At 43.0% G+C, this 25,705-nt stretch overlaps 1 protein-coding gene across 4 annotated transcripts in view; it reads left to right on the top strand.

Moving 5' to 3' along the window:
- DYNC2H1 (dynein cytoplasmic 2 heavy chain 1) overlaps positions 1-25,705 on the top strand; it is a 348,288-nt gene that overhangs the window by 169,833 nt on the left and 152,750 nt on the right. For all 4 annotated transcript variants that reach the window (XR_007454148.1, XM_049614182.1, XM_049614176.1 and 1 more), the window contains exons 71-77: positions 3,073-3,138; positions 4,811-4,861; positions 5,613-5,690; positions 12,056-12,187; positions 13,125-13,197; positions 21,892-22,052; positions 24,583-24,708. Coding sequence is in view for 3 of the 4 variants with exons in the window: in XM_049614182.1 (XP_049470139.1) it covers positions 3,073-3,138; positions 4,811-4,861; positions 5,613-5,690; positions 12,056-12,187; positions 13,125-13,197; positions 21,892-22,052; positions 24,583-24,708 (687 nt within the window). In the remaining variant the exon portion in view is untranslated. The remainder of the gene's footprint in view (positions 1-3,072; positions 3,139-4,810; positions 4,862-5,612; positions 5,691-12,055; positions 12,188-13,124; positions 13,198-21,891; positions 22,053-24,582; positions 24,709-25,705) is intronic.

The following is a 25,705-nucleotide window of genomic DNA, read 5'->3' as shown; positions in this document are numbered from 1 at the left end:
TCTCTTACTGATTTTTCTTCGTGTCGATGATCAGTTGAGATTTTGCTTATATCCCCATGATACTAAAGAATTTTGTTAACAGAACCAAGCCCAATGAGATGAGTTGACATTGAATTAAAACACCTAAATTGGGGCGCCTGGGTGGTGCAGTCCCTTGGTTTCTGACTCTTGATTTCAGCTCAGGTCAGGATCCCAGGGTTGTGGAACTGACCCCGTGTTGGGCTTCATGCTGAATGCGGAGCCTGCTTAAGATTCTCTCTCTCTCTCTCTCTCTCTCTCTCTCTCTCTCTCCTCTCTCTCCTCTCTCTCCTCTCTCCTCTCTCCTCTCTCCTCTCTCCTCTCTCCCCTCTCCTTTGTCTCCTCTCCACAGCTCACTTGCTCGCTCTTTCTCGAAATCAGGAAATAAGTAAATAAAATACTGAAATTTTTTGGTCTGAAAAGCAGTGTAGATAAGGACGTCAGAGGTTCAAAGTAATTTCTCAACTCTGGATGATGACAGGGTTTTTTTGTTGTTGTTTTGGTTATTGTTTGAAGCAAATATTCAGAAAATCCGTAAGCTTGATTTGTACATTCTTAATTTGACCCCGGTTTATTTGGAAATAATGTGTCCTCTTGTCTCTCAGTAAATTGTATTTTTAGGTGTATTCTCGAGTCATAATTGTTTTTTATTATAACGTTGTTCTTAAATCCCTGGGGCTGAAAGGATTCCTTGGTATAGCTGTCAACCAGCTGCCAGAAACGGCTTCTGCCGCCTCCAGTTTGGGAAGGTGATGAAGGTCCGGGTTAGCCTGTCGTAGTTCCCGTGCCGTTATCTGTGGGGGATGTGATGGGAGAGGCTCAGCTACGATTGTGTGCTCATCCCTCAGGCTGGGAAGTCTTCTGTCTCCAGAACACAGGGAGAAGGGGAACTGCCACTACCCGTTTGTTGACTCTGTGTTATGTGGCTATTCTTTGCCAGTGTTTTGGAGTTTGGCCTCAGTGATGGAATTAACAGTCAGCTCGCTGAACCCAGCGCCTGATCTGAGAACCCTAGAGTGCCAGGGCCCTGCCGTCTTTGTACTAACCCTAGAGACAGAGACCGCATTCTTCTTCCTCAGGTCAGAGGAAGCAGTGGCGGGGTAAGGGTAGTAGTACTGGGTGTGAATTTGTGTGTGTATATCTCTGGAGTAGAGAATTAAGTGTGTTATTAAGTGATAAAGCCTTCAAAGTAGTACATGTATTGTCTTATTTTTATCTTAATCGTTATCTACCTTCGATGAGGGATGCTGTGGTAATCATTTTAAACATGCATTAATTTATAAAATAAGCATCTGAGTGGCTTATCCAGCCAGTCCCCAGTCAGCCAACCCCACACCTGAATTCTTACTTTCTCATACCTAAGAACACTCCACATCTCCCCAAATGACAGGTCTTGCTTTTTGTATTTTTAAAGTCACATGTAGTTGTTTCCTACACATGCTAGTTGGTTGTAACTCTTTTCCCATCATCTGAGTGATGGCCATCTGCCCAAAGTTTTTCTATTTGGAGAAATTTTTTTAAGTCATTAGCTATGTTATGGTTGTGAACACATGCTTTTTATTTATTCACTTAATAGGTATTTACTGACTACTTGCTGCATATACATACACAGCATGTACTTTTATGAAATAAACTGTGCTTTTATATTGTATGATTTGAGGCACTGAATCTTTCCAGTAGAGGGGTGATTCTCTTGCAGGTGAGGATGTCACTTGCTGGTAGGATTTATAAGAGCATCTCTTTGTGACAAATGTATCTTCTGCATATTATTGCATCGTCATGTCTTTAAATTTTTTTTTGTAATATTTATTTTTGAGACAGAGACGGAGCATGAGCAGGTGAGGGGCAGGGAGAGAGGGAGGCACAGAATCGGAAGCAGGCTCCAGGCTCGGAGCTGCCAGCACAGCTGACAACCGACGGAGCCACCAGACACCCCCACATCTTCATGTCTTTATAGTTATCTCTTATTTGTAGACTTACAGTCATATACACATATTAAATATAAAGTATTATTATACTGCAGGAGACCCTTTTTATAAAATGCTTACATTACAGGGGCGCTTGGGTTGCTCAGTCAGTTGAGTGCCCACCTTCGGCTCAGGTCACAATCTCACAGTTCATGGGTTCGAGCCCTGCGTCAGGCTCTGTGCTGACAGCTCACCCTGGAGCCTGCTTCGGATTCTGTGTCTCCCTCTCTCTGCCCCTCCCCTGCTTGGTCGGTCTCTCTCTCTCTCTCTCTCTCTCTCTCTCTCAAAAATAAATATTAAAAAAAATTGTTTTTAAATGCTTACATTATAAACTGGTGGGAAAGATGCTTGGGTAGATTTTTTTTTAACAGAAGTGAGCTAAGCTTACTTTAGAAAATTTATAATATACACGTCAGAAAAAAGAAGGAACCAAAAATGACATGTAGTTGTAAAAATAAATTACTGATAAAAGGTGATGTCATTTTTCCAATTCTTTTTGCAGACATGTGTCCATATATGATTATACAAACATATTGCCCCTCCTTCCACAATATGGGCTATGCTGTATATTTTGATTTGAATATTATTTATGATCACCTTGGAACATTTAGGTTGTTGGAGTTTTTCCTCTATAATAAAAAATCTTGCAGCAAATATCCTATGAATACATTTATCATCCCTTTGCATAAATTTCTAGAAATGTTTTGATTCACGGGCATATAGAATGTTCTGGATCATGTAAACATACACAGGACACATTGAAGACTATTAATGCAGGAGGTTGATCTTATTAGTAGTGACCAATTCAGACCTCGCAATTGGGTTTCAGCTAGTTAAATAAACCTTTTTTGATGAGATGTACGTGACGCTTCATCTGTAGCATTTTGTCTAGAATGTTGGGTACTTCCTGTGTCCTTCCCACCCCTGACTCAGAAGTGCCCTGTGTAGGTACCATCTCAGTAGTCATTTCTTCTATTGATAAAAGTGGGCAATTTAAAAATAGAACACTGAGCTGAAATGTCAGGACTGTGCTTTTCCAAACACACAAATGTAGAAACAGCGCGGTAACATTTCTTATTCTTTTCAGGCTGACCAGTTGATGTTCGCGCTGCACTTCGTTCGGGGCATGCATCCGGAACTTTTTCAAGAAAATGTAAGTGGAAATAAAGGAGGAAAATATAAGAGTTACGTAGAGTTTGTAAGGTTCATGGTTAGATTAGAAATAACTTTAGTCTGGAAATTGTGTATCAACCTATGAAGTTTTAACTAAGTTAGACATTTAAAAATGCTGGTTCCTGCTTGTCCTCCCCTCTGGATGAGCCCAGCGTTCTGAAGTGACGAGAGGCAGAGAAATAAACTCGAGTCGCTCATCTTTCTGAGCCACGTCCGCTTCTTGTCCTCATGCAGGCACATAGGAATGTGACACAGTGTGGATAGACGGCTACATTATTTATTACCCTCCCCGACTTGCTCTGAGTCAGCAGGTGAAGCAAGAGGGTGGGCACTTTGCAGTAGCTTCTCATAGCCTGAAGCTTTCTGTTCATCATTTTATGTATAATTTATTTTCTTTGTAACTTTCTTTCTCGTCTGCCATGGAACTCACTCCAACTTGAGCCTCCTTCAGGTTAGAGGTAACTAATCCATCTCTGGTGAGCTCATGTTTAAGGAAATTATACGTAGGTGATTTTTTTTGTTACTCTGCCATTATTGTCTGCGAGAGAGAGAGCACAGTGGCCGGGGGTGGGGAGGAGCGGGGACAGTGTGTGGACAGCGCACCTGTGACCTCGGAACCTCTCACTCCACTCGGTCAGACTTGGTTTATGTCCCGGATTCCCCTTATTTGGCTACTTCCTGCAGACTGTTCCCCACGCTCTGGGGACTTGTGTTCTTTCTCCTGAATTTGTTGGACTCCTTTTATTTGATGCCGTTCCTTCCTCCTGTATAACGTGTTTCACCAACATATGTTCCACACTGTGTAAGAAGACTTACTGTCCTAGTTTTCCCTCTTGGAGTATAAATAGGAATTGGGAGAGGAGAACATTTTTCTCTCACGTAGAGGAATAGTAATCATCCCTATTCTATTGACTATACTTTCAGTGAAAGAATTGAGTGGTCCCGGAGTGTGGAGGCAGGAAATAATTTTGTTTTTTTCTTTTTGCCCTCAAATCTTAATATGTTTTTTCCTTATTTGCTGACCAGTGTGTAACAATAATATGCTAGTGCCTATTACTATCTGATTGAGAAGGGCTCAGGGTGAAGACGGAGATTTTCTTGGAGGGCTAGATGATGTCACACTGGGTCGGTTGTGATTCTGTGGATTAATTTAAAAAAAAAAAAGAATGATGGCAGTCTTCTCCCAATCTGTTGGAAAAGATGAGTTAATGGATGTACTTTCCTCTATTTTTCCCCAGCATAGACAATTTTTAAATTTTTGGTGCAACTTACGCTTTTCTGTTAGTGAAAATTCACACGTAATAGGACAGATTAATGGGTAGTGACAAATGATAATTGAACGTGACATTGTACACTTTCAGATGTTGAGACCCATATACCTACGCGCACACACACACACAATGTAGGTGTACTTCTTCCTTCAGTACAATTGTTTGTAGCAGTTTTTGTACAAATGTTTTATGTTGTTGGTACACAAACAGATTCTAGATGGTAATGTTGTACCAGGAGTAGGAGATGTGAAATGAGTTTTATTTTTTTCCATGTCCTTAGAGAGCTGCATTGTAAGCCGTCTTATAGGGAAATTAAGAAAATTCTGTGACCTGGTTAGTATTTGTCTATTTTTTTGTATTATTTCTGTTTTTATTCGTTAGGAATGGGATACGTTTACAGGTGTGGTTGTTGGAGACATGTTGCGGAAAGCTGTAAGTAAAAAAACTTATGTCACTCTTAGGGAAAATAGTTCTAGCTTTGCCTTCATGAAATACTGTTTGCTCCAGAAGAATTTTAAAATACTGTTGAAATTATATTTTAATTAGAGGAATATGTCCTTGCCTCTACTACCTTACTATAAAGGGTAGTCTATATAAAGACATATATTCTTATGAGAATAATACTAATTAAATACTAAGAAACCATATTAGTTTCTTAGTGTATATGTTTTATTCCAAGAACACTTTTATAATCCTAAGAAAATAGAATTTTGTATTAAAACAAGGAAAATTCTCATACAATTGGAAGTGTAAAAAAATTTTTTTTTAATTCTTGATCACTTCATGCAAGTTTAGCTTCTTCTCTACTAATTTTCTATTTGAACATGTCAGGGGATAATATTTGTCTCCAAATTAACATACCCGAAGTGTGATGCAAAATCTAGATTATGTCTGAAATGCAAGACACTGTTAAAAATAATGTAAATTTATGGCAGTTTTTTATTAAATGCCCTTAAGTTTTCTAAAAGATTATGTACCATGAGAATGTGTACAAAATTTATGTAAGTGGTTATCTGTACCTTGTTATATGGAATTTTATAATGGTGACTTGTAAAATAAGTTACAATAATGTATAGAACAAGTTTTTCAAAATAGCGTTCATAAAATTAGCTAGTCAATTGTTAATTTTTCTAAGTCTGAATGTTACCACATATACCAACAAAAACAACTGCTCTTACCAAAGGACTCTCAGCAGCGAATCCGCGAGCAGCTCCCGTCGTGGATAGACCAGGAGAGGAGCTGGGCCGTAGCAACACTAAAGGTATGTCACGTGTATGCTGGGGGTTCGAGAACTCTTTCCCTGCTGAGTTATTTCTGTTTATATGTTTATGTGCTCTCTACCCATACTCAGTGTCGATATTTCTGTGAATCTGCCGTAAAATCCCTGGGCCAGAGGATATCAGAGAATTATTCTGTTCTGATTAGTCCTTTAATCCTTAGTTAAATCATCCTCTCAGCACTCACACGTTTGGTGTGTCCATTGTACAGGGTCCTGTGCTGCGTACCCACAGGGAGCATGAAGAGGAGTAAACTGAAGACCCCCTAATATGGTACATGGAGGTCTTATTTGTAAAGTAATTAGGGATTGGTCATGAGATGCAGTATGATGCTTAAACGAGTTTCGAATACAAACTGTTTCTCTTGCTTTTATGCATCTTTGAAATCTCTGTCACCCTCAGCTCTTCTCCATTCTTGCCATCACTCGTAGTTGTGACTCCCACCACTCACCTGGGCTTCTCTGTGGAGACCCCCTTCTGCTCTCATGCCTCTCTATTTTATTATACCCTTTCAGTTTTAAAGTGTAGTTACGATACAGTGCATGCGGTGTTTCACACCTCTTAACGGTTTCTTGTCACCCACAGGGCAGAGTCCACAGTCATTTGCATAAAGGATAAGATGCTCCATGATCTGCTCCCTGCCCACCTCCTCAGTTTTATTTCCAGTCCATCCTCTCACTGTTTCCTGCACTTACTGGTCCTGTTACTCCCTCTGCCTGGAATGCCCTCTGACCTTTTTTACCCGTAAAACGTCTTTTTAACATTTTAGGCCGTACCTAAAGCACTACTTTCTATGTGACTTTTTGCCTCATTTCTTCCTTCTGTCTTTTCTCGTAGTGTGTATCTTGAATATTGCCGTATTGTAGCACCTGTCATACTGATTCAGACGATTTGGTGTGTCTGCCTCTTTTCCTAGGTTGTAAGTCCGTGGAGATTAGGATCCAGGCCTTATTACACTTTCTGTCCCCAGCGTTCAGGCCAAACTTGACTCCTGTCTTCCTTTGATTATTCAGCTTGCGCCCACTATGTGCCAAATGCGTAGTTTCTGTTACACACTTTCTTTGGTTGAACAAAGTGAGGTTACGAGTAGACAAACTGATGACGAAAGAGGTGAGGTAAATTTTGCATTGTTCATGTAGTTCCCTGGGTTAGATGTTTATTAAGTGTGCATGAACTACTGACTGAGAACGAAGGGCATGGATGTCTGAAGGTCTTGGATGGGGTGCTGGGGCGGCTCCGTCACTTCTGTGTCTGACTCTTGATTTTGGCTCAGGTCATGATCTTGAGGTTTCTTGAGTTTGAGCCCTGCGTCAGGCTCTGCACAGATAGCACGGAGCCTGCTTGGGAGTCTCTGTCTCTGCTCATGCTCTCAAAATAATTAAATATAAAATAAAATAGAAGTCTTGGTTCCTTCTTCCCGGGACTTTGTCACCTAGTATAGGAAACACTTACGACACAATTATAATAGAATGCAAAAAAAGAAAAATAGTGACAATGTTTTTATTCTTTTTATGAATACAATTTATTGTCAAATTGGCTTCCATACGACACCCAGTGCTCATCCCAACAGGTGCCCTCCTCAGTGCCCATCACCCATTTTCTTCTCCACCCCCCGCCCAATCAACCCTCAGTCTCTTCTCTGTATTTAAGAGTCTCTTATGGTTTACCTCCCTCCCTCTCTGTTTGTAACTATTTTTTTCCCTTCTCCTCCCCCATGTTCATCTGTTGAGCTTCTCAAGATCCACATGAGTGAAAACATGATATCTGTTCTTCTCTGACTTATTTCACTCACCATAAAACCTTCCACTTCCATCCACGTTGCTGCAAATGGTGAAAAATAGAGACAATTTAAAGGGAATTATAGATTGTTGAGCAGGATTTCTGAACTATCACATGAACTCCTAACGGAAAAAATAATAATTGGCATGGTACAGATAATATTATCACATTTGGGGGAAAAAAAATCTTACATTTTTAAACTAAAAATTGTAATGATGTTTCTTTTCTTTTTTTAACCCACTCATTTCTGTTTAAATAAAGGAATCCAAAACTTTTAGGAAAGTAACTTTCATATTCAGAGAAGGTTATAGTACACATTAATGTTTTATTATCATTTTAGTTTACAAAACACTTAAAAAATTTTAATGTTTATTTATTTTTGAGACAGAGTATAAGCAGGGGAGGGGCAGAGAGAGAGAGACACACACACAGAATCTGAAGCAGGCTCCAGGCTCTGAGCTGTCAGCACAGAGCCCGATGCAGGGCTTGAACCCATGAACTGTAAGATCATGGGTTTTAGCTGAAGTCAGGTGCTTTAACTGAGCTGAAGTCGGACGCTAAACCAACTGAGCCACCCAGGCACCGCATTTACAAAACGTTTTAAGTGGATTATCTCATTTATTTTTTTAAGTTTTTATTTAAATTCCAGTTAGTTAACATAGAGCATAATCTTGTTTTCAGGTGTACATGAATTATCTTATGAGTTATGAGTATCTTATGAGTATGACTTATGTGAGTCAACATGAATTATGCGATTATCATACCAACCCTGAGAGACGGGTATTATTAAATTCTTTTTACAGATGAGAAATGAGAACCACTAGTAGCGAGTTCAGTGAAGGAACCTAAGGTTTCTTTTTAATCTCACACATCTATTGGAGGGCGTGTTACGTGCCAAACATCATATTAAATACTGTACATACATTATCTCATGTTATCATCACAGCAGCCTAGACGAGAGGAAAGCAAGGTGTGGAGAGGCTAACGGTTTACCCAAGACAGACAGGCAGACAGACAGGTGGGAAGTTTGCACTATGATTTCCATCAAGGCATTCACCTGACACTGTAGTCGATGCCTGAATTTTCCAACTGCAGTGTTTCTTTGTCTCTGTCTCCCCCCACTTCCCATCCTTCGTCCTCCATCCCTCCCGCTTCTCTATTCCGGAGTGGGAAGTGGGGGCCAAGTATGCGGGCGAGCAGAAGAAACAGCAGCTCGGAAGCCCACATCCCGACAGTCCCTATGTTGTTTACGCAGCCTCAGTGGTATTTTGTGGGGAACGAAAGAAAGACTGCTCTCAAAGTATATGCATGCGTTGCTCTTCCTTCTTTCCTTCCCTGCTCTTTGCAACCCTTGTAAGGTCTCAGTGGCACATGGTGCCAACAGTTAGAATAGTTTGCATTTATTGGGGACTCGCTGTTGAAAGCATTATGAAGAATTTGAAAACAGATCCCCTCGGTAGATATTTTCAACATCCTCACAATCCTGTCCTCGTTTAACAGATGAGCAAAGTAGACACAGAGCAGGGCAATCACTTGCTTATGGTCACTTAGAAAGTAGAGTCAGGATTTGAAGTTGGGCTCCTTGATGCAGAGTCTGGGCTTTTCACCGCCATTCTTTCTTGCCTTTCCTTCATAAATATTTGTTGAATAAAGTAAATGGATTCTGCTTTATTATCACTAACTGTTTCATTAATCATTTATTTAGCGTCCGTACTGGTGAGCATAGTGCCAGTGTAGTGACAAATACATGTTGCGTAACACATAGAGACGGTACTTGGTGAACCTACACAGTGGAGAGTAGGACAAATACTTGTGCTGTGGTGGCACCGAACCAGAGCTCCACCCCGGGCGATGTGAAGCCAGAGGGCTTCCTAACTGCAGTGTAGCCGGCTCTAATTCCTGGCCAAATCCATAACGATTATAGAATGTGTAGCCTAAATTGGTAGCGGTAGGCCCTTACACACTAATTGCAACTAAATTTAATGGACCGCCATCAAGTGTTGTCCTAATAGGTTTAGATCACTTATTAAAAATAATTAAATTGCAATGTATTTAATTTTATGCTGTATAAATTTAATTTTAGTTAACTTAAATGATGAAATTTGGGCACTATCGTGGGTTAATTACATATGAATACGACTCTTTGGATGAAACATCCTTAAGTACTTGGTTTATGTTTATTTTATGTGACATTCTAGCCCTGCAGATACAGATCTTCCCAATTTGCCATTATTTTCCATAAAAATTCTCCATCTCTACAGATTTACATTTCTGTTCTTGTAGCCCACTGTTGATAATTGGAAGAGAGCTTGCCAGGGGTGGGGATGGGCAAAGTGGGTGAAGGGGAGAAGGAGGTACAGGCTTCCAGTTGTGGAATGAATACGTCACGGGAATAGAAGGCACAGCAGAGGGAATGTGGTCAGTGGTATTGTAATAGCGCTGTATGGTGACAGACGGTTGTTATACTTGTGAACATGGCATAGTTTATACACGCTGAATCACTGTGTTGTCTATCTGAAAGTAACGTGATATTGTGTGTCAACTGTACTAAAAAAAAAAAAAAAATTTTTTTTTTAATGGACAAAGGACCTGAATAGACATTTTTCTAAAGAAGACACACAAATGGCCGACAGGTATATAAAAAGGTGTTCAATGTCATTAGTCATTAGGGAAATGCAAATAAAAACCACAATGAGGTATTATTAATTCATGACTATTAGGATGGCTATAACTGGAAAGACAAGAGATAACCAGCAATGGCCAGGTTGTGGAGGAAAGGGAAACCGTGCACTGTTGGTGAGAATAGAAAATGGTGCAGCCATTATGAAACACAGTGTGGAGATTCCTCAAAAAAATTAAAAATAGAACTACCATGTGATCTAGCACTGCTACTTCTGGGTGTAAATCCAAAGGAAAGGAAATAGGTGTCTGAGATATCTGTACTCCCATGTTTATTGCAGCATTATTTAGAGCAACCAACATATACAGTAAAATCTTGGTTTGTTAGCATAATTTGTTCTGGAAACTTGCTTGTAATCCAGAGCGCTTGTATATCCAAGCGAACTTCAAGGACCATTGGCTCAGTTGTGACATTGGGCATCACATACTACTCATATTGCAAGACATCGCTCATTTATCAAGTTAAAATTTATTAGAAAAGTTTCCTCATCTTGTGGAACACTGACAGAACAAGTTCCTCGCACACCAAGGTTTTAGTGTGTTGTAACAACCTACATGTCTATCAGTGGATGAATGGATAAAGAGAATGTGATCTATCCCTCTGTAATAGAATATTATTCATCCATAAAAACGTGAACTAAGTAAAGCTGAGAGGAGAATGGAGGCTGCCATTCCACAGAATGGAGCTGGGGGTTGTGTGAAATGGGGAGAGAAGTTGGACACTGGGTACAAATGTTTGACTATAAGGTGAGTAAGTTCTAGAGAATCTAATGTAACATGGTGGCTCTATGTAACAGTACCATATTGTATACTTTAAATTTACTAAGAGTGGATTTTGAGTGTTCTTATTACAAAAAATGGTAACTTTTGAGTTAATGTGAATTTGTTTCATTGTGGTAATTATTGCAGTGTAAATAAATGCTTATCAGAGCACTCAAATAGGTACTATTTCGTCAATTATACCACAAAGAAGGCTGAAAAAGATTAAAAACAAAGTTTGGAAGAGAGAATACTATTTGAGGTAGAAGGAAATGAATATGTTGAAGAACATCCCTGAGAGATCATAATTGTTTAAGGAGAATATTGAACACTCAGTAAAAATTTATGAGGACTTTTGTGTAGACATTAATAAGTAGAAATTTAGAACATCTAGAGGCAAAGGAAGCAACGTGCTCATGAGTGCAGCATAAATGAATGTGGTTTAGAAAAGCCATGTTCTATTCAGGATTTGATGTTGATGTGAAATTCAGCATATTTTTATAATCTCTTGTAGAACTCTGTTGTGGTGCTTAACGTGCCCGTGGACATGTCCGTCAGGACTCAGTAAAAAATGTACTGGTTTTAAACAAAGGATTCCTTTCTCCACAAGGTGGAGATAGATAAGTACAAATGTTTTTATGTCAAGAAAAGATTTGTTAACTTGCAAATATTGAGCTGATACTACTTTGGAAATGTCGAATTTTATCTAGTTCTGGATTGGATAAGTCTAACCATACTGTTTTTTTTTTAATGTTTACTTAGTTTTGAGAGAGAGAGAGAGAAAGACGGAGCGTGAGCGAGGGAGGGGCAGAGAGAAAGGGAGACGCAGCATCTGGAGCAGGCTCCAGGCTCCGAGCTGTCAGCACAGAGCCCAATGTGGGGCTCGAACGCACGAACTGTGAGATCATGACCTGAGCTGAAGTCAGACGCCTAACCGACTGAGCCACCCCGGCGACCCTAATCATACTATTTCTGATCTAGAAATAATTAGATAAGCCAATATAAAGGGGAAAACAACTGATAAGCATCTATCAATAATTAGTTTCCATTTGCCTTTTTAGTAATACATATATATACACACAGACTCACATTTGCTTGTAGCTCACCGTGTAGGGTTATTTTTGTGTTGTAGATTGCTCTCCCCAGTCTTTATCAGACCCTCTGCTTTGAAGATGAAGCGCTGTGGCGTACTTACTATCACACTTCAATGTGTGAGCAAGAGTTTCCGTCTATTCTTGCAAAGAAAGTTTCCTTATTTCAGCAGGTAAGTTCTCTAAATGCATAAAAATATCTGATACTTCTCTTGTCGTCCAGAAGCCACTTAAATGAAAGTTCTGCCTTTGGATGTCCTGTGATGTTAACGTGGGGAAGGGCTTTCTGCTTTTGCCGTGTGCCCAGACAGTGCAGTCACTGGCAGGCGTGCCTGGGTGTCTCCGTGTGCTGTAGCCCAAAGGGTGATTTTGCAGGAGAGAGAGAGTCTCACAGGAAGACATTAAATTAGAGTGTGCGGCTTCTTCTCTCATTTCCCGGGTTCTGTCTGTGGGAAACACTGCCTCGTGAGGCCCAGGCCCTCCTCTCCCGTTTTGTATCAAACGGAGCACTGAACTTACTGGAGGGTTCTGGTCTTTGGGGTAGGCCAGGGCTTAGAGCTGGCGGTCTCTCTGGGAAGGGGTGTCCCTGGTCACCAGGCTGCTGGTGCTGGTGTCTTCTTGTATCTCCTTGGTCGGTGCTCCTGTACCAAGTGTGGCTTGAGATGAAAGGAAAGGAAGCTAGGAAGCACGTTTCTTGAAAACTTAAACACCTGGGTATATACATGTTTGCGCATGAAAACAGTGATTTGAAAATTTTAGACAAGATTTCTGGGCCTCTGCTCTACGATCATCAAAAGTGCCTTTATACCCTCGTTGGCAGCTGCCACGTGGCCACTCCCTGGATACTGAAGACATAGCTGACCCTGTGATGATGACATGCTCGTGTTGACTTCTGATGATAAATTTGAAGAAATAAATGGACTTTTAGTTAATATTTTCCTTATTAAAAATATGTCTTTGTATATACTTACTGTGACTGTGTAAGTAAATATTGTGCCACATTGATCAGTGCTGACATGTTAGTAAATACGTGTTTCATTAACTAACATTATTGTTTAAACCTATTGTGTGAACTGTATTGTTTAAAACTACCCTGCACTTTCTTTGAAGGTTCTCGTGGTGCAGGCGCTCAGACCAGACAGATTGCAAAGTGCCATGGGCATGTTTGCCTGCAAAGCTCTGGGTAAGTGCGGGACTCTTCTGGAACTTGAGCACTGACCTGAATTATTTTGTTAATTTACATTTTATTTTATGTTAACCTTAGTTTAGAATATTAGAGGGTCTTACCCTTCATTCTGCTTATCTTACCGCCTCTACTGGATTAAAGAAAAATGGGTGTTGGATGTAACTGTACTTAATGTATTCACTTTGATGCATAGTTGACAGCCTGCATTTAGTTAAGGTGTTTGAAATTTAAAAACTTTTTTCTTGTGAACGCCCTTTAGACATTTATACATTTGTTCTTGATTAGGACTTTTAAGCAGGGAATCAAATGTTTGATTTAGACAAAATAAAACAAGTAAATGACCGTAGTCTGGGGTTCGGGGGAAAGTCTTCAAAATGAGTTATTTTTGCTGTAAAAAAACGAAGAGTGTGTGCGTCTTTCAGATTACAAACTATGCAGTCCATTATTTACATCTTTAATGTAGTCTTAGAGGATTAAAAGGTAGAGTTCATTTGTAAGTAAGTTCTATAGTCTGTATTTTGATTTGCTCAGGAAAACGTGGAGAAGCCATTTTAAGGCCCGTATTTTAGCGAAAGGAGCCCCTTCCGAGAATAGCGGTCTTCATCCCGAAGCAGGTGGAAAGTAGAAGATCGGGCCTAGGTAACCAAGTGTCCTGGCGTTGTCGCTAGAAGTTCTCCATCGGCCCCCAACATCTTACTCATGTATGACACTGTGTGTTCCAGCTGTGTGTGTTCCAGTCCCGCGAGCCTAACATGACTTAGCGACATCGTCTTCGGGAGCTGGGGGCAATACACCGGGTTTTGCACGCTTGTCGCTGGCAAGTTCCCGTGCCGGCGACCGTCGTCTTGTCCCTGAGGACTGACGCGGGGCTTGCGCACTCGGGCAGCGGTCACTGGCGACACCGAGAGCCGCTGTGTGACTGAGAGCAGACACGGACGGTCACATGCCGGGAGGTGACCCAGTCGTCAGCGCTGCGGGCGGACTCCGTCTCCAAGGACAGGGGTGCAGGGGAGTCGGGTGTGCACGGGGAGGTGTGGCCGTGTGTCCCGGGTGGGCGGTGCTTCCCGTATTTACTTCTTGCCGGGACACCCGCGTGCTGCAGGAGCCCCGCCCCCAGGGCCCGCCCCTGTGGTGACCCGCCTCCACTCATGATCGAGGACCTGCGAGGACAGCCTCGAGCCTCTTCCTGGGGGATGTGCCGGCACAGGCTGTCTATGCCCTCTGCCCCGCCCCCTCCGCCAGCACGTGTACGTGTACGTGAGCTTGCGCACACGGCGTGAGGTCCCCCGGCGGACCGGTCACGTGGCAGGCTGCGGGCGGGAACACGGAGTTGCGAGGGCGTGCGCTGGGCCTCACGTCCCTTCGGCGCGGACGGCGCGTGGAGCGCTCGCCGCCTGCGCTGTGGTCGCTGCGCTCTGGCAGGATGCTCGGCCCCGTGACTAGTGGTTGTGAGCGACACACGCCCATCCCAGGCGCATGGCAGTGAGGAAGGGGGACCCGCGGCGGGGGAAGGGCAGGACTCTCCCTTCTCCGCTTCTGTCTGTCTCCTCCTGTATCTGTGTGTCCCTGTGCCCCGCGCAGCTTGTGGAGCCCCGTTCGTCCCTGCCTGTGTGTTCCGTGCACGGGGACGGACCTCCTGGCCTCCGTCTGAAATGTCCCGCCGTGCCCCGCTCAGAGTCCCGGGGATGCCTCCCCGAAAGAAGTCCTGGCGGGGGGTGGGGGTGGGGGTGTCCCGCGGCCAGTAGGCGCCCGTCAGGTGCTGTGGCCGGTGCCCCTAGCTAGGGACTTTGCTCGCTGACACACGGATGTGCACAGGACAGCTTGACGGTGACTCCTGCACCGGTTACGGACGCGTGGCGTTGACTCTGGAAAACGACGTGTTGGGACAAAGGTGTGAGCGTCCTGGTGCAAAGCACCCGCTCACTTCCTGTTGTAACTGAGGCCTCGTGGCCCACGGCAGACGCTCCGGAGGGAATGGCCTCACGGCAGGGGCCAGTGGACGGACCAGCTCGCAGCGGCAGGTGTGAGAAACCAGCAAGTTTTCTGGGCTCCATCTCTCGGGTTTGCTGTGAATTAACTCACGTGGTGTCATTGCTGCCAACCGAGTGCACAGTCTCAGCGCCTCTCCCCTCAGCTCCCGTCACCGCTGTGGCTGTGCCGTCAGAACATACACGGAGCGCGGTCGCTGCTCGCCCCTCTACTGCCGTCTACCCGCTTTAAGTCACTGTCGCGTGAGCAGGGCTGCTGTTTTTTGAGGCTGCTCTTCTGCCCATGCCCAGTTCATTCTCGGCATGGCAGCCAGAGTGCCTGGATGACAAGGGTCCTCAGTCCGTCGTCCCCTGATGGGTCGCTCCTTTCCTGAGTCCTCACAGTGTTCTCCTACCACTCCCACCCTCGTTCAGCCCCTTCCAGCCGTGACCGCCGTCCCTTTTCCTGTTCTCCTGCAGCCCCCAGTGCGTTTCTGCAGTCTCAGGGCCTTTGCATTTGCTGTTCCTTCTTCCAAGGGAGCTCTCCCCCTCCCCCGGTGTCTTCCCCACTTCTCTGCTCAAATGGCGTTTTTCCAGCGAAGGTTTCCCTCAGGGCTCTGTCTAAAATCCCGTATTCACACTCTTCTGTCTTGTTTTTTTTCCGTAACTATTAGTACTCTCTGACATTCTGTTATTAATGTGTTTATTAATTGTTCTCTAACTAGAGTACAAGCCACATGAGGGCACACATTGATTTTATGGTTGTGTTCCTCTGCCTTAAACAGCTTCTGAGCACAGAGGCTATAAATGTATGTTCCATCAGTGGCTCTCTTCTTACTCAGTCTCCCTACTTTAGCTCTTGCTTCCTTTCCAGTCCATTCTTTTCATAAAGCTGTGTAACCTTTAAAAAGTTCAAACCAAATTATCTCTCTTTTTGCATAAAATCTCCAAAATCTTCTCAAAACACTTAGAATAAAATCCAGCTTCCTTACATAAGCTTATAAGACTCTGCTTCTCTGACCTCATCTTACATTGTTCATGCTTCCCCCTTTGCCTAAGTGGGCAGAATAGCCTCAGGACCTTTGCACCGTCTGTTTGCGGCATTTTCTCCTTTTTTTTTTTTTTTTTTTTTTTTTTTTATTCTTAATCCTTTCTTGGAGACTTTATTTAATACAGGGGTATCTTCCAATGTCCTGAATAATAGTTCCGAGTTCTCCAGTAGTAAAGATTACTATTCTCTTGAATACCTTTTAAGAAAAAATGTTATTTTTTAAAAATTCTGTTACGGTTTACATACAGTGTTCCCGGGGTACAATTTGGTGATTCAGCACTTTCATAGATCACTTCTTGTGATGAGCTCCAGGTATTGGATGGATGCACCTTTTTTTTTTTTTTTTTTTTTTTTTTTTTTTTTTTTTTAAATGCATGGCTCCTTTGTGTCATTCAGATGTTAACTTACAATATTGCCTTTCCAGAGAGGTCTCTTTGGGCCATCTGATTGGTACCAACACATCAGCCTGTTTTAATTCTCTTTGTGGGACTCAACATTGTCTAATATATTTCTGGCTTATCTATATATTTATTGTATGTTTCTATAACTTGATGTGAGTTTAAGTAAAACGAGGCACTTTTCGGAGCAGTTGGTAAGAGTCCGTTCTTTCCTCCATCCCCCAGTCCTTGTACCGCGTTGCAGCAGATCTTTCCTGCTGACTTTGTAGTGTGACCTCATGCCCATTCTTTGGAACACTTCGTGGCGGTGCTATTTCACCTCCAGATTAAATGGTATTTAAGGCTTAACAGCATTAACTAAAAACCTCCTGGTGTTCACATATTCAAATGCTTTGTAAGTTTAATATACTTCTAAAACCATATTCTGCCTATTTTTAAGCAAAAGTTATATAAACTGGTATATGGCTAGATGACTTTGTGTTTGGTCAAATGGTTTTATTAATAGAGTTTTCATATAAAATTGGGGTTTTTATTGTGTGAATAAGTTTTAAAAATTCAAATTGCTAGAGAATGACAAGCACTTATCTTTCTAATGAAATTCTAAAGATTTGATTTCAAATGTAATTTTTCAAGCATCATTCATACGGAAAGATTTTTATTAAGTTTTAGTAATTCTTTTTATAATGTTTAAACTTTAAAGCAGTAACTTAAACAGTTGTGTTTTAAGTGGTGTCCATTTCAGTGTAGTAGAGCCGTCCCGGAAGCTTAGGCGCGTCACTAGAGTCCTCCAAGCTCGCGTATACCAGCCACATCTGTTACTTTTTCATGATAGCAGTCATCACATGCACATACCCCGACTTGAGTTATGCTGGTCACGTTTGGCTTTGAGTAGTTGCTCTGAGCAGGGTTTGTGCTGCATGGTGAGGCTGGTAGGAGGCGCATTCGCGGAGGGCGTCGTGTTCTCAGGAAGACCCTCCAGGGGACAGTCTCCGAGCCTCGCAGCCCTCCGCTCCCCAGCCCCTTCCCTTAGTCGTGCCTGCGTCCCATCCGGGGGGACCTTGCTTCCACGGCTCCATCTGTCTCGTGAAGCTGTGTGGGAGAGCAAGGGGAAGGACAGAAGGACATGCATATTCATCTTCTGTTGCCTCTGTAACACATTGCCACCAATTAGCAGCTTAGAACAACGTCCATGTAGTATCTCCCGGCTCTAGAGGGGAGGTCAGTAGCCCGGCGGCTGGCCTGGGTTCTCCGCTGCAGATCCCACAGGGCTAAGTGCAGGTGTTGGCCGCTCTGCTCTTATGGGGAGGCTCACTGAATTGCACGATTCAGCCGCGTGCCCTTGCAGGATTGAGGTCGGCATTTCCTCTCTGTCCCTGGAGTCCGCCTCCAGGTTAGAGGCCCTTCCTCCACGTCACAGCCAGCAGTGGCTGACTGATGCTTCCTCAGGCTCCCCATATGTCCCTCTGCTCTCTCCTCCGCCTCATCCTCCCTGCCTCTCTCTGTGGCGTCTCTTGACTTTGCAGGCTTTTAAGGGTCCTAGTGATTCATTGGCCCGCTGGGATAATTGAGGTTAATGCTCTTGTAATATCCCTAACCAAAATTCCACCTGCAGAGTGCCTTCCCAGCAGTGCCTAGGTGAGTGTTTGCACAACCAAGGACAGGAATCTTGAAACAGGGTTGGGATTCGGCCTCCACAAAACGTGTGGCTTTTTGTTTCTAGGTTCGAGGATTAGTCCGTTTCTAAAGAGCATCTTACGTTAGATAGTGGTTATCGGTTTTCTTTCTTTTTACTGACGTTTGTGATACGTTTTATCTCTAATGAGGAAGTAGGATTTTGTACACTAGAAGCTTGTCGGTCTCTTTGTTGGGGAGGACGAGGTGAGGGAGCAAGAATGAGTCTGTTACGCTTACCTCCTATAATAGTTTGATGTTAATTTGCTGCTTTTTTTACTCAGGTACTTAAAAAGTACAGAATTGATATTCTTTCCTTTTGAAACTGCAAATTATTTCTTTTTTATTATTTCAGTATTTTATCTGAGTAAAATAGAATGCAATAAAGGTTTATTTCTTTGACCCATTTTTGTTCTTTTTTTACTTTTAAAAGAAATGACACGGTTTAAAGATGAATGGTCAAAATTTTAAATTCCAGTGATTTTTTAAAAAAATCTTATTTTATTAGAGAGAGAGAGGGAACAGGGGAGGGGCAGAGGGAGAGAGAATCGTAAGCAGGTCTATGCTTGTCAGCACAGAGCCTGACCCAGGGCTCGATCCCACTACCCCGGCATCATAACCTGAGCAGCAAGAGCAAGAATCACACACTTAACTGACTAAACCACCCAGGCCCACGATCCCAGTGATATGTGAGTAGTTCTGTACTGTGATCATTCACAATGCAGTGAACATCTTTGACTCTTCAGTTTCATGGAATAGTTCTGGATGATTCACACTAACAGTCTTAATGATAGAATGAATTGAAGTTACTTGGGTTAATAAAATTAATGATAATATATAAAGATTAGTTCGTTTAAAATGCAGTAGGGTTATAAGATTGGAGTTTTGTGGGCAGAATAATATGAAATTCAAAGTAGCATGAACATGACTTGAGTCATAAATGGTATATTTTTCAGGATTTTTTCTCTAATCCAAAATGTTCCAATAGTTTGAAATATTGTGTAAAATGAGCTAATGAACATATATTTTTCTGTGGACTTTTAACTTTAGAAGGAATATTTGAATTTATGTTAGAGCGTGCATGTAAAATGGTGAGCACAAGACATGTCTCCTGTCCTCATCGAGTATATGGTCTGTTAAGACATGATGTGGCAATCTGCATTTAAATTTTTTTTAGTTTTTAAATTTATTTTTGAGAGAGAGCGTGTGAGCCGGGGAGGGGCAGAGAGAGGGGGACAGAGGATCCAATGCTGGCTCCAGGCTCTGCATGGAGAGCGTCGAGCCCCACGCGGGGCTCAAACTCACAAATTGCAAGATCATGACCTGAGCTGAAGTTGTACGTTTAACCACCTGAGCCCCAGGCACCCCTGTATTTTAAATTTTGAGAGTTTTATATTGGCATATAATTTCCAAAAGAACACGTTTCAGTCAGTAGTTATTTTGTAGGGAAATATATGTATCCTGACATTTTTATCACATGATACGTGTAAATAGAGCTCCGTGAGGAGATGGGGAAGAATAGAAAATAGGAAACGCTTGTTACTAGTCATTGTTAATGCAGTTCTTTCTATTCTGTTCGAGCACGTAAGCGTGTATATTACAGTGTGGACTATGTTGTCTGTTGAGTAATCTGCTTTTCAGGAATGTACCTCTAAATGCACCGTTTCTGTAACTTCAGCCCTCCTGTATGGCTCTCAGACTCCTCAGTGTGTTGCCCTCTTGTCACTAATATCAACAGCCTGGATGAAATCTGCACTCACATCCTGGATTATTTCTTAAATTATTGTAATTTAAATTCGTGAGTCAAAGGCCAGGCCCATTTCTAAGACTTATGATATATTTCACAATATCAGGTAGTGCATTTATTTGGCCTAGAATGTTTATTGAATTTAGGAATAAATGTGTTGAGTAAATGAAAACATTTCTAGTTACACTGCCGCAAGTCCATAAGAATTCCTTTTGATTAGGTCTTAAAACAGGGTGATTGTTAGCCATGTCAACTTAGTTAAAATTAAAATTCATACAGTATACTACAGACGCAGTTCAACTTTCAGAGGCTATTGGGGCAAATTCCTGGAGATTAGGGATATTTCTGCTCATGACATTTCTTATCATTCTTTCCTCTTGTGAGGAGTGGAGGGCGTGGGCCACATGTGAAATGTGTCTTTTCAGCGTGGTTATCTAGAAGGGCCTTTTTAATGTTCATTCTTGAGAGAGACAGTGCGAGTGTGGGAGGGGCAGAGAGGGACAGAGGATCCGAAGCAGGCTCCATACTAAAACACAGAGCCCAACGCGGGGCTTGAACTCAGGAGCTGTGAGATCATGACCCGAGCCAAAGTGGGACGCTTAAGTGACCAAGCTGCTCAGGCGCCCCTGAATTTATATTTTAAAGTGCTTGCTACAGAAAGCTTTGAGTGTCCTTTTCCAGTGATTTTAGAATTTTTAGGGTGCAGTATTTCTAGGGTGCAGTGTTGAAGACACAGGAAAGCTCCTGCTGCCTCTGTAGGCATTCTGTTAGGTTCTGCTGATCCTGGTTTCAACTCTTGTGTCTAGTCCGTTTTGTTTTGTTTTTTGTTTTGTTTAGCTCAGTTCATACAAGTATGAACAAGTATTAATTGAAGTGGGTCCTCTTTAGCTTGGCTTTTACTCAATACATTAATCATGGAAACATTTAAATTTTAGTTAAGGAGGTTTAAACATAATAGCAAAATTACAGTTTCTTGTCTGTATAGGACTTGAGTTTGTGAAAAGCTTCAGAGTCAGAGGACACACAGGTGAATTATGTTGAATACAGCCAGCAGCAGCTGGGTGGCCTTTGGCAAATTCAGTTTCTTTGATTGTTAGTTTTCTTATATGTAAAATAAATATCTGGCATAGTGCCTAGCATAGAGTAGGTAATGAATATGTGGAATCTTTTTTATTATCATATCCTGTTTTGCTCCCAAATGGCCTATGGATTGTTTTATGCTTTTTTTTTTTTTTTTTTACAACCAAGGACACTGGGCACAGAGTATTTTAGTGATTTGTACAGGGTCAGTGGCTAAACTGAGAGCTTACGTATTCTGTCTCCAAACTTATATTCTTTTCATTCTGTACCACTTTTTTTTTTTCTCATAACGCGTGGGCGTAAGACATAGCCCTCGTGTATCATGATGGTGAAATCGTTCACTAGGTCATGCGGAAATCTGGTTCCCAGGGCACAGCACAGAGCAGGCACCCGGTTATCATAGAAATGAGTGAATAGTGGTAGAGACGGGTAGTTGGGTTCAGGCTTCTCTTGTAGGCAGAAAGTTACCTATTGAGGCCACAACCCTGATGGTGTGTTTCTTCCTGTGCTGGATGAGGCAGTCAGGGTGCCTGCCTGGTGGTGGTGCAGTGAGTCGCTGATATCCCAAGTGAAGAGCATTCAGAAAAATGTCCGGCACCTCCAGTATCTGACAGATGTGAGTTATTGCTGGTGAGTGAGGGATCTCACAGTGAAAAAACTGTACGGGATTAAGTCACCTGGTTCTTCTCTGTATTACATCCTGCAATTAGATTTAACAGACTTTTGTCTGAATCAGGTTGCTACAAAGTTTTCACGTCTCTAATCTCTATCTTCCAGGACTGAAAGAGCTGTCCCCGCTCCCTCTAAATCTCAAACGCCTCTACAAAGAGACACTGGAGATTGAGCCCGTCTTGATAATCATCTCCCCGGGTGCAGATCCTTCCCAGGAGCTGCAGGAGCTGGCTAATGCTGAGCGCGGAGGAGAGTGCTACCACCAGGTGAGCACAGAGACCTGCTGTTTCTGCCCAGCTTTGGTCTCCCTGCCATGGTCCATCCTGTTGGCCCCCCCACAGTGCCCACGTCCTGGTCCCCAGGCTCCCCCCAGAGGGAGTTCTGCCCTGCACTTCAGTGTCTGCATGCCCTGCTAGGGGGCAGCCGGGGAGGCGGAGTGGAGGCAGGGGCAGGGGGAGGGAGCAATGATGGAGCAGTGGGGGTCAGCCCAGGAGGCGGAGTCCGGGGGGGCTGGGGGTGGGGGGCTGGTGATGGAGCCGTGGGGGGCAGCCCGGGAGGTGGAGTGGAGGCAGGGGTAGGGGGGCCAGTGATGGAGGGGTGGCCTCAAGGAGGAGGTGTGGCAGGCTTCCAGGAGCTGGAAAAGCGCCTGAGGGATTCTCTCCCAGAGCCTCCGGGAAGAGCGCAGCCTTGTGGTACTACCTTTATATTAAAGCCAGATCCCTAGTGTTAGATCAGAAATCAGGCATGTTCCTGGTTTTACCGTACTAAGTGGTGATAATTTGTTGTAACGGTAATAAGAAGCTAAAATAATTGCTAACCTTTTGAGAATAATTTTCCTTGGATGCTTTTACAGTAAATCACAGCAATATTTACCTGCAGAAGCTGAAGTATAAAAATTATTGAGTAAAACTTGTGTAATATAGCACATTTTCTCGAGGTAAATCTAGGGGCTTAGTTTGTTCAGATTCAGTCTGCATGCAGGTCTGAAAATGTATTCATTTACCATCAGTTTTTGACAACTGAATAAATAAACTGCTTTTATTGGGAAAATTATAATGATTACAAAGCAGACACTTGAGAAAGACCAAAACTGGAGAAGCAGGAATATTGTGGGGACCCAGACACAAGGCAGCCAGAGGGTAGGGCCTGGGCCCATGGGCAGGTGCCTCTCCAGCTCCTGGGCATGGGGTTTCACCCTGCTCCTGCTGTGATAAGGACACATCCCTCCTCAGTCCCTGCCGTCCCTCCTCAGTCCCTGCCCTGTCTGTCCGAAGGACGGCCTGGCCATGGATTCTACTGTCAGCAAATGCTTTTACCAGAAGCACAAAGCTGTTTGCAGCCGCAGTAGTTTTGACTGTTGAAACGTCCTCCACAGTTGTTGGAATGTAGGAAAGCCTTTAAATACAGATATAATTCTGTTATTTTAAAGTTTTGTTGCTTTGTTGACTATATATGCTAAGTTAATTTTTAATTTAAGAAGCAGTGGTGTAGATTTTTGAGGGGATGAGTGGCTAACCGTCTTCTCAAAACATTCCTGATGTGGTTTTTACAAAATATTTTAAAATTTTTGTAGTAAATGTTTTTTTCTGAGGTTTTATGACTCTTTAAGATTTTTTTCACATGATTGAGGCTTCCTGGAGAATCCTAAGTTGTCTATTTTTATTTTTTTTATGTTTATTTTTGAGAGAGTGAGTGAGCAAGCATGAGCAGAGGGAGGGGCAGAGAAAGAGGGAGACACAGAATCCGAAGCAGGTTCCAGGCTCTGAGCTGTCAGCACAAAGCCTGACATGGGGTTCGAACCCAGGAATCATGAGATCATGACCTGAGGCGAAGTCTGATGCTCAACTGAGCGAGCCACGCTGGCGCCCTTGAGTTGTCTATTATTATCTATAATTTCTGTTCAGCAAATTGTTTTTTTTCTGTTGTCTTTTGTGGGTTTTTTTTTTTTTTTTTGCATTTTAACAATGGAAGATTAATAGGTGCATCAAAACAGTTCAAGCACTGTTTTTAATAAATAGAAAAGTATTAGAAATCTTCTGTTAAGGAAGGACAAAAATAAGACAGCTATTGGAAATGGCAACACAGTGGTATTTCTTATTAAAAATTTAGAACCCTCGGGGCACCTGGGTGACTCAGTTAAGCATCTGACTCTTGGTTTCTGCTTAGGTCATGATCTCACGGTTCATGGGATCGAGCCCCATGTTGAGATCTGCACTGGCAGTGCGGAGCCTGCCTGGGATTCTCTCTCTCTGCTCATTCTCTCTCTTCCAAAATAAACAAACAGTAAAAATTTAGAACCCTCATCAAAATAACTGAGTTGGTTCAGTATGTAAAGCAGGATAATTTGAATCTATTATGTTCTGTGTGATCAGATCTGTTTTTTGTATTGTATTTTTAATTTTCTTTCTTTCTTTCTTAATTTCTTATTTACTTACTTACTTATTTACTTACTTACTTATTTATTCTGAGAACCCAGATAAGGAACCTAAGCAAGGCATTCCTAGTTCCTCTCAAGCAGGATGGCCACTGGGCCGCAGGCCTCCCGCTCTCAGGGTCTGCTAGCAGAGCAAGGCCCTCGGGCTTCGTGGCAGGAGGATGGACGGGGCAGTGGAAGCTTGACTCCCTCACAGGTCAAGGTCACGACTGGACTGCATGTGCAGCTAGTCTCAGGCAGGGCCCGCCTTCAGTCCTCATCGGCCTAGAATAACAGTAATTAGTGGTCCATCAGCGCGGTCCCAATGTGCTAGTCACTGGAGTGGGTGTTTACTACAACAAGTCTTGTGTTTTGTCTTGCAGGTTGCTATGGGTCAGGGTCAAGCCGATTTAGCGATTCAGATGCTGAAGGAATGTGCCCGCAGTGGGGACTGGCTGTGTTTGAAGAACTTACATCTTGTGGTGTCTTGGCTGCCAGTTCTGGAAAAGGTAGATTCAGATGAGTGTGGTGTAAATAGTACGGAATGTAGTCACTTGGGTGATCTCCAAAGAGTGTCATGCGTTATGTAATGTTTTTTAAAGTTAGTGTTTAACGAGAAATCATTTAAAACCTGTTAAGCATTTAATATGTACATTTGTACAAATGAAGGTGGGGGCCTTTTTGTTAGGATGTGTACAAAAGTCTCTATGTTGAAAGCGTTTAAGGGGAACCAAGAAATTATTCATCAGGATCGAAGGGAGGCTTAGGGAGCTTTTCCCAGAACTAAAGTAGGTAGCTGCTTTAAAGGGTTAGAGGAGGCCTTTTCAAACCATTGCTTTCTCCTGATGCTCTTGGTCTGCAGTGTCTGTGTGGGGAGAGAGGATGGAGAGGAGTGGGGGGGATAACAGGACTTCCCTGGGAGGCTAGGATGGAAACCAAAGCAGTCACTTGACTGAATTCACACAGACCCAGAGCAAAGCTAGCCTCCAGACAGAGCAAATTGCTGGCCAGGTTTTAAATGCAAACCCTAACTTAAGTCTGTTCCTTAAAAAAGATGATTGTGGTCTCGGATAGTTAGAGATGATTCCTAAGACAAGATGTTGCTTGAAAGTTGTACGTGATTTAGCTAAGTGTAGGGGCAGAAAGAAAGAAAGAAAGAAGAAAAAAAAGAAAGGAAGGAAGAAAAAAAAGGAGAGGAAAGAAGGAAGGAGGGAGGGAAGAAAGGAAGGAGAGAGGGAGGGGAGGAAGGAAGGAGGGAGAGAAGGAAGGAAGGAGGGAAGGGGGGAAGGAAGGAGGGAGAGAAGGAAGGAGGGAAGGGGGGAAGGAAGGAGGGAGGAGAGGAAGGGAGGAAGGAAGGAAGGGGGAAGGAAGAAGGGAGGAAGGGAGGAAGGAAGGAAGGGGGAAAGGGGGGAGGAAGGGAGGAAGGAGGGAGGGAAGGGGGGAGGGAGGAAGGAAGGAGGGAGGGAAGGAAGGGAGGAGGGAGGGAAGGAAGGGAGGAGGGAGGGA

Source organism: Panthera uncia, chromosome D1, assembly GCF_023721935.1.
Source record: "Panthera uncia isolate 11264 chromosome D1, Puncia_PCG_1.0, whole genome shotgun sequence".
In the NCBI taxonomy this organism is placed as follows: domain Eukaryota; kingdom Metazoa; phylum Chordata; class Mammalia; order Carnivora; family Felidae; genus Panthera; species Panthera uncia.
Note: the sequence above shows the minus strand (reverse complement) of the source record. Positions and strands in the feature narration are given on the sequence as shown.